This window comes from Leucoraja erinacea, chromosome 19 (assembly GCF_028641065.1).
Source record: "Leucoraja erinacea ecotype New England chromosome 19, Leri_hhj_1, whole genome shotgun sequence".
Lineage (NCBI taxonomy): Eukaryota > Metazoa > Chordata > Chondrichthyes > Rajiformes > Rajidae > Leucoraja > Leucoraja erinaceus.
Window position 1 is genome coordinate 850,589 of NC_073395.1, and position 9,412 is coordinate 860,000.

Genomic DNA, 9,412 nt, shown 5'->3' on the forward strand with positions numbered 1-9,412 from the left:
CTATCTGGAGTGGTGAAGGGGCACGGCATGCTTGCTTTCCTAGGTCAGGCCACTGAGTCGGGAAGCCATGATGCGGCTTGGTAGGACATTGGTGAGGCCACATTTGGAGTTGTGGTCGCCCCCATTACCGGAAGGGTGTGGAGGCTTTGGAAAGAGTGCAGAGGTTTACCGGAATGATTAAGAAAGAACTGCAGATGCTGGAAAATCGAAGGGAGACAAAATTGCTGGAGAAACTCAGCGGGTGAGGCAGCATCTATGGAGCGAAGGAATAGGTGACTTTTTGGGTCGAGACCCTTCTTCAGTCTGAAGAATGTTTACAACTTGAAACGTTGCCTATTTCCTTCGTTCCATAGATGCTGCCTCGCCTGCTGAGTTTCTCCAGCATTTTTGTTTACCAGTATGATGCCTGGATTAGGGGGGGATCAGCTACAGGGAGAGGTCAGACACTGGGATTGTTTTCCCTGGAACACTGGATGCTGAGGGCAGACCTGATGGAAGTGTATAAAATGATGGCGGGCATTGATAAGACGGTCGCAATCTTTATCCCAGGATGGAAAAGACAAAGAGCATTAAGTGGGGCAAATTTTAAAAGAGATGAGTGTACAAGTGTTTTTTACACAGAGGGTGGTGAGTCCCTGGAACGTGCTGCCGGGGGTGGTGTGCAGGCGGTCGAGATGCTGTTTCAGACACTTTTGGATAGGCACATGGATGTGTGGGGAATGGAGCGATGGGTGATGGGCAGGTGGATGAGTGATGGTCTTTGATACACATGGCAACATAGAAAATAGGTGCAGGAGGAGGCCATTCGGCCCTACGAGCCTGCACCGCCATTCAATGTGATCATCCAACTCAGTATCCTGTACCTGCCTTCTCTCCATACCCTCTGATCCCTTTAGCCACAAGGGCCACATCTAACTCCCTCTTAAATATAGCCAATGTACTGTGGCCTCAGCTACCTTCTGTGGCAGAGAGTTCCAGAGATTCACCACTCTCTGTGTGAAAAATGTTTTTCTCATCTCGGTCCTAAAGGATTTCCCCCTCATCCTTAAACTGTGACCCCTTGTCCTGGACTTCCCGCAACATTAAATCTAAATACCAACTACCACACATTAAATACGGATGATGTTGAAAAGAGTTTCAGTGAGTTACATGTGTAACAAATTGTGCATAGGATATCTATATTAGTAATCTAATGACATTTCAAATAGTAATAGAAAATGCCAGAAATAGAAAACAGGTCATGTTACTAAAAGCAACTTGTCGATTGTTGATAGGTTACATATCCAATTGCTATCAATCTGTAGTTTCATTATCAAATATGTATTTCTAGCATAAAATAAGTACCAGGAAGGTTCCAGCTTTGTTTTCTAGTCTGCGCTGTGTTAACTGATTTCAACCAAATCAGCTGAAGATTAAAGGGGAGACCTGGTAGATGTATATAAAAGTATGAGAGCAATGGGTATGGTTGCAATCAGACAGTTCTCCCCAGGGTGAAAATGTCCAGGCAATAGCTAGAAATCGAGAGTGGCAAATTCTAAAGGGGATGTGTGGGGCAGGTTTTGTTTACAGAGGGTGGTGGGTGCCTGGAACGTGCTGCCAGGGTTGGTGAAGGCAGGTGCAATAGTGGTGTTTAAGGGGCTTTTAGATAGGCACGTGAGTATGGATCACCTGCAGACAGATACGTGATGAACTTGGCATCATGTTCGGCACAGGCAGGGTGGGCCGAAGGGCCTGTTCCTGGGCTGTACTGTTCTATTCGAGCAGCTAGAACAAATCCGAGCTCCATCTGCACAATTAGCAAGGAATGAGTTGATGCTGGCTCCTTCATTTTAACCAGCAATCTGTAGAACTGGTGCCTGACGACTAGGTCGGAGAATAAAATCCAGCGAGGCAGAACGATCTGGAAATTCCAATCATATTTTGCTTTGACCTGATTCTCGTGACTGGACAAAAAATGAAAAATTAATAATTTGATTCAAAAAGTGAGAATATGTACCACTAATATCTTGGAGGTTGCATTAAATGCTTGTGACACTCACTGCTAGACAATAGCACCCCAGGTATAAAGTTCATGTGACAGGAGCAGAATGAGGCCATTCAGCCCATCAAGTCTACTCCGCCATCCAATCATGGCTGATCTATCTCTCCCCCTCAACCCCATTCTCCTGCCTTCTCCCTATATCCCCTGACACCCGTACTAATCGAGAATCTATCTATCTCTGCCTTAAAAGTATCCTTGGCCTCCACAGCCTTCTGGGGCAAAGACCCTTCTAGTTTTCGATAGAAGTACTGAGAACGTGAGCATGGTCCTGGGATGCCCCACTCGAATGATAGTCATACGTCATGGAAACAGGATCTTCCACCCAACTTGCCCACACCGACCAACATGTCCCAGCTACACTAGTCCCACCTGCATGCATATGGCCCATAACCCTCTAAACCTGCCCTATCCATGTACCTGTCTAAATGTTTCTTAAACGTTGTAATAGTCCCTACCTCAACTACCAGCAGCTCGTTCCATACACCCACCACCCTCTGTGTAAAAAGATCACACCTCAGGTTCCTATCAAATCTTTCTACACTGGTTCTCGATTCCACTGCTCTGGGCAAAAGACTCTCTGCATTTACCCAATCCATTCCCCTCACAATTTTGTACACTAAACATAGAAACATAGAAATTAGGTGCAGGAGTAGAGGCCATTTGGCCCTTCGAGCCTGCACCGCCATTCAATATGATCATGGCTGATCATCCAACTCAGTATCCTGTTCCTGCCTTCTCTCCATACCCCCTGATCCCTTTAGCCACAAGGGCCACATCTAACTCCCTCTTAAATATAGCCAATGAACTGTGGCCTCAACTACCTTCTGCTGCAGAGAATTCCAGAGATTCACCACTCTCTGTGTGAAAAGTTTTCCTCATCTCGGTCTTAAAAGATTTCCCCCTTATCCTTAAGCTGTGACCCCTTGTCCTGGACTTCCCCAACATCGGGAACAATCTTCCTGCATCTAGCCTGTCCAACCCCTTAAGAATTTTGTAAGTTTCTATAAGATCCCCCCTCAACCTTCTAAATTCTAGCGAGTACAACCCGAGTCTATCCAGTCTTTCTTCATATGAAAGTCCTGACATCCCAGGAATCAGTCTGGTGAACCTTCTCTGTACTCCCTCTATGGCAAGAATGTCTTTCCTCAGATTAGGAGACCAAAACTGTACGCAATACTCCAGGTGTGGTCTCACCAAGACCCTGTACAACTGCAGTAGAACCTCCCTGCTCCTATACTCAAATCCTTTTGCTATGAATGCTAACATACCATTCGCCTTCTTCACTGCCTGCTGCACCTGCATGCCTACTTTTAATGACTGGTGTACCATGACACCCAGGTCTCGTTGCATCTCCCCTTTTCCTAATCGGCCGCCATTCAGATAATAATCTACTTTCCTGTTTTTGCCACCAAAGTGGATAACCTCACATTTATCCACATTATACTTCATCTGCCATGCATTTGCCCACTCACCCAGCCTATCCAAGTCACCTTGCAGCCTCCTAGCATCCTCCTTACAGCTAACACTGCCCCCCAGCTTCGTGTCATCCGCCAACTTGGAGATGTTGCATTCAATTCCCTCGTCCAAATCATTAATATATATCGTAAATAGCTGGGGTCCCAGAACTGAGCCTTGCGGTATCCCACTAGTCACTGCCTGCCATTGTGAAAAGGACCCGTTTACTCCTACTCTTTGCTTCCTGTCTGCCAGCCAGTTCTCTATCCACATCAATACTGAACCCCCAATACCATGTGCTTTAAGTTAGTATACTAATCTCTTATGTGGGACCTTGTCGAAAGCCTTCTGAAAGTCCAGATATAACACATCCACTGGTTCTCCCTTATCCACTCTATTGGTTACATCCTCGAAAATTTTTATAAGATTCGTCAGACATGATTTACCCTTCATAAATCCATGCTGACTTTGTCCAATGATTTCACCACTTTCCAAATGTGCTGCTATCCCATCTTTAATAACTGATTCTAGCAGTTTCCCCACTACCGATGTTAGACTAACTGGTCTGTAATTCCCCGTTTTCTCTCTCCCTCCTTTTTTAAAAAGTGGTGTTACATTAGCTACCCTCCAATCCTCAGGAACTACTCCAGAATCTAAAGAGTTTTGAAAAATTATCACTAATGCATCCACTATTTCTGGGGCTACTTCCTTAAGTACTCTGGGATGCAGCCTATCTGGCCCTGGGGATTTATCGGCCTTTAATCCATTCAATTTACCTAACACCACTTCCCGGCTAAACTGGATTACACTCAGTTCCTCCATCTCATTTGACCCCTGGTCCCCTGCTATTTCCAGCAGATTTTTTATGTCTTCCTTAGTGAAGACAGAACCAAAGTAGTTATTCAATTGGTCTGCCATGTCCTTGTTCCCCATGATCAATTCACCCGTTTCTGAATGCAAGGGACCTACATTTGTCAACCCATTAAGAATCAATCGCCAGTCTATCTTGGCCAATTCACGTCTCATACCCTCAAAGTTACCTTTCTTTAAGTTCAGGACCCTTGTTTCTGAATTAACGATGTCACTCTCCATCCTAATGAAGAACTCAACCATATTATGGTCACTCTTGCCCAAGGGGCCACGCACAACAAGACTGCTAACTAACCCTTCCTCATTACTCAATACCCAGTCTAGAATAGCCTGCTCTCTCGTTGGTTCCTCTACATGTTGGTTTAGAAAACTATCCCGCATACATTCCAAGAAATCCTCTTCCTCAGCACCCTTGCCAATTTGATTCACCCAATCTATATGTAGATTGAAGTCACCCATTATAACTGTTTTGCCTTTGTTGCACGCATTTCTAATTTCCTGTTTGATGCCATCCCCAACTCCACTACTGTTAGGTGGCCTGTACACAAATCCCACTAGCGTTTTCTGCCCCTTAGTGTTTCGCAGCTCTACCCATATCGATTCCACATCCTCAAAGCTAATGCCCTTCCTTTCTATTGCGTTAATCTGCTCTCTAACCAGCAACGCTACCCCACCTCCTTTCCCTTCTGTCTATCCCTCCTGAATATTGAATATCCCTGGATGTTCAGCTCCCAGCCTTGGTCACCCTGGAGCTATGTCTCCGTGATCTCCACTATATCATAGTCATTAATAGCTATCTGCACATTCAACTCATCCACCTTATTACGAATGCTTCTATCATTGAGACACAAAGCCTTCAGGCTTGTTTTTACAACACTTACCCCTTATACTATTATGCTGAAAAGTGGCCCTTTTTGTTTTTTGCCCTGGATTTTCCGGCCTGCCACTTTTACTTTTCACCTTGCTACCTATTGCTTCTACCCTCATTTTACACCCCTCCGTCTCTACGCTCACACATTTAAGAAACCCTTTCCCTTTAACTCCATCCTCCACTATCCCATTCGACACCCCACCCCCCTTATTCAGTTTAAAACCAAACATTGTCAATGTTTAAAATCATTGGAAAATAAACAGCTTGATCACCAATTCCTTCAAACTTTGGGCAAGTGCAATGGCCATGAGCAAGCTTACACCGTGTACGTTGAAGAGATTCTAGTGTACTTGCGCCACAGCGGGTAGAGCTGCTGCCTCCCAGCGCCAGAGTCCCGGGTTGCATCCTGATTACGTGTGCTGTCTGTAGTGTGTACGTTCCCCTCGTAACCTGCGTGGGTTTTTTCTGGGTGCTCCGGTTTCCTCCCACATTCCAAAGACATACAGGTTTGTAAGTTAATTGCCTTGGCATAAATGTAAATTGTCCCTAATGTGTGTCAATGTTAATGCGTGGGGATCGTTGGTCAGCACGGACTCGATGGGCCGAAGGTCCTGGTTCCACGCTGTATCTCTAAACTAAACTAATTTGAAGCCACGAGGAAAAGTGTTCATTTTAATACAATGCAATGCCTTATCATCAGGATTTATTTAACAAGTGCATTTTGGAAAAGTGCAGACATTTTGGAGAGTTGACCATTTTTAATAAACTTATAGAGTCCACTTAACATTTGTAATGCAGAGACGGGTCTCCGCATGCTAATATTGCACCTGACAGTACACCCATCTTCACGGTGACATGAGCACCTGACAGTACATCTTCACCTCACCTTTTCAGACGGTGACATGAGGTAATCAAGATTTATTAATCAAGAAAAGACACGTGGCAAAAAAAAACAGGTAATCACATTAAAACTGGAGGAAGTACAACTTTCTTATTTTAAATGGTTACATTTGCTGAACACTGCAGTTAATGGTTAACAACAGAACAACTATCCATTGTTGTTTAAGAATGTAATTTTGTTAGTTTTGTTAGAGCTGGCCCCACCTAAACACAAAAGCATGTTGTGCTTTATAATGTTGTATGCTTTGTTTGTTACATGCATTTAGGCAAATTCCAAGCACTGCTAAAATGCAGTTTTATTCAGCAGCTTGTAGTTTGTTTGAGCTTTGCAGAAATTAACCCTTCGTTTAGTTTCTTTCTGTCTATAACCACTTTATATATATATCACAAAATTAACAAATCAGTCAAATGCTGCATTTCTCTCTAGCCACCCAAATAGTTATTGTTCAAACAAGGAAACTCCTTACTATCGGTCTGCATTTGTAGAACAATCGTGTTCAAATCAAAGGCCCCAAAACATCATGGCAAGGTAACAAATCCAAGTCTGCAAACCCTTTAACCTGTTAAACAAAAGCAATAAGGCATGGGATGAGCATTGAGGTGGAGATGGGATTGTGGGAAGCTACAGCTCACATGAAGCACCGGGCAAGTCAGTGAACAGGTAACGCAGTTACATCACAACACCGTCTCTCCTTTAACCCAGTTACAAGATCTGCCCTCAAACCTACATGCAATAAATGCAGCCATGTTACAGAACAACCTCCATCATTTCATTTCAACCTGTTACTTCACTTGCTGAGCTAGCTCTGATTATAATTGTTCTTACTATTGTGTTATTTTCTTTATTTGGAATTTTACTAAGAAAGTGTATGCTTCTGCTAAGTACGATTTCTAGCCTAATTTAGTTCATTGCACCCAATACATTTCTATAAAAGGGCCACACAAACTAAGAGGAAAACATTGGTTGTTGTGCAAGTTAGCGATTGTGTGTGGGTTACAGCGGGCCTCAGGGCGGCTAGGGCACTGAACAGTCGGTGTAGGTGGTCACCATGTTGCCTCTGCGCTGTGTGACTGTCTTGCACTGCTGCTTGCCAGTGGTCTGAAACTTCTCAGTTCTCACTGTGTGCTTGTGCGTGCTGCCAAAGTTGCTGAAGGAGAACATCTTCTCCATGTCTTCAAACACGTCGTCAAACATCCCACCTCCAAAAGGGAACTGTCTGTCTCCAAAGGAAAAGCGGTGTGCGTTGTGAGCTTCCTGGTGTGCCCTGAAGTGAGCGTTGAAGTGCTTCTTGTCTTGTGCTCGGTGGCTGAAGTCAAAGTCAAAGTCCTTAAGGAAGTCGTCAAACTTAAAGTTAAAAGAACCAGTTTGGTGGGAACCACGGCCGGCATTGAAGAACCGAGGACCCATCTGATCATACTCCTTCCTCTGCCTCTCGTCCGATAGGACCTCGTATGCTGCAAACAGATGCACGTAACTCAGTTACACAGAGACAAACTGCAAACATACACGCAACTTACACACCCAAACAGTAAACAGACACGCAACTCTAACATAGAAACAGTAAACTGCAAAGATGCATGCAACTCACTCACACAGAAACAGACAAAATATATTTCTATCAAAGTTAGTTCATTTCTATTAATGGCCTTCATAGTAAGATGTATTGTAAGATGTAATAATAATAGTAGGCGGCATGGTGGTGCAGCAGTAGAGTTGCTGCCTCACAGCACCAGAGACTGGGGTTCGATCCTAACTGCAGGTGCTGTCTGTACGGAGTTTGAACGTTTGCCTCGTGACCTGTTTGGGATTTCTCCAAGATCTTCGGTTTCTTCCCACATTCCAAAGATGTGCAGGTTTGTAGGTTAATTGGCTTGGTGTGGATGTAAATTGTCCCTAGTGGGTGTAGAATAGTGTTAATGTGCGGAGATCGCTGGTCGGTACGGACTCAGTGGGCCGAAGGGCCAGTTTCTGCACAGTATTTCTAAAACTAAAACTAGAGAAGGGCAATAAGACCAAGGTGACAATTAGCTGAAGAGACACAAAATGCTGGAGTAACTCAGCGGGTCAGGCAGCATCTGTGGAGAACATGGATAGGTGACGTTTCGGTAGGGATCTATCTTCAGGCTTACTATGAAGGATATGGGCAATATGTGGGAAAATGGGAGTAGCTTGGATGGGGCATCATAGATGAGCTGGGCTGAAGAATCTGTTTCTGTGCCATCTGACTCAATAGTAGGTTAGTATTGCAAGGGAAGGATTTTTTTTTTTTTATTCGCCACCAGGTAAGGAATAGATACAGAAGCAGCAGGCCTGCAATTTTCCAACATGGAAGGTAGAAGTGGTCATCAGAATACAGGGGTAACTGCGTCTGCAAATCACAGTGGTACGGGCAGGACAGCAACACTAGGCTGGAATGAGTAATGTTACAGGGATGGAATCAAGCCTTGGTCCATCTCAGCAGTGAGTAAGGTTCACAACTTAGCTACAGAGAGCCTTCAATAAAGATCAGCAAAGGCCGGGATTGCGACTTTGTGGTGGCAGCTCCGTGATGCTGTGGAATTCCTGCATAAATATGTTAAATATGTGTAGATGATGCACTCACAGCACCTGACACAGACCGGTTTACAACACTCACCCTCTGCAATCTCCCTGAACTTGGCCTCTGCATTTGGATCTTTATTTTTATCCGGGTGGTACTTCATTGCTAGTTTGTGGAACGCCTTCTTGATTTGACGGTCTGATGCATTTTTCGGCACGCCCAAAATTTCATAATAATCTTTCTTTGCTAATATAAATTCTGATATCATCAGAATGCAGACAGCGAAAGCAAAGACAGACTGTGCTGTTGCCATTGTCAAGATTCCCTGCAAGACAAAAGGATATTACGTTGGTAGCACAACAGAAATATTCACTTAATGAAAACATTAATTTAATTAGACCAGATCTAAAGGCCACTCCCTCTCTCTCTCTCTCTCTCTCAATTGGGCTGCAGTTTACCAACAAAATCATGGGAAAAACTTTGTGTCACTTTCCACTGATAAAACGTAAAGGACACAGTGAAATAAGCAATAACGCAGAGATGGAGTTGTTTAAATTGATCATGATTTGAGCAAGTGCCTCACTGTTGCTACATTGCTGTGGCTCTAGTTCCAAAGTGAATCTGAGGATTGTACACATTAGGGTGGTCATGTATACTCGGGAAAGGGAGAGAGGGGCAGGAAATTGCAGAATCTAGTCAGATTAAATGTACATCATAAACAGAGTGAGATCACAG

The 9,412-nt window shown here is 44.2% G+C and overlaps 1 protein-coding gene across 1 annotated transcript in view; it reads right to left on the minus strand.

Annotated features, from left to right (window-relative positions):
- Nucleotides 1-5,923: 5,923 nt before the first annotated feature.
- Nucleotides 5,924-9,412, minus strand: part of LOC129706056 (dnaJ homolog subfamily B member 9-like) — a 5,391-nt gene continuing 1,902 nt past the window's right edge. Inside the window, exons 2-3 of the mRNA XM_055650017.1 lie at nucleotides 8,774-9,002; nucleotides 5,924-7,592 (exon numbers count right to left, since the gene is read on the minus strand). Of these exons, the coding sequence (XP_055505992.1) occupies nucleotides 7,153-7,592; nucleotides 8,774-8,990 (657 nt within the window). The 5' untranslated portion in view covers nucleotides 8,991-9,002 and the 3' untranslated portion in view covers nucleotides 5,924-7,152. The remainder of the gene's footprint in view (nucleotides 7,593-8,773; nucleotides 9,003-9,412) is intronic.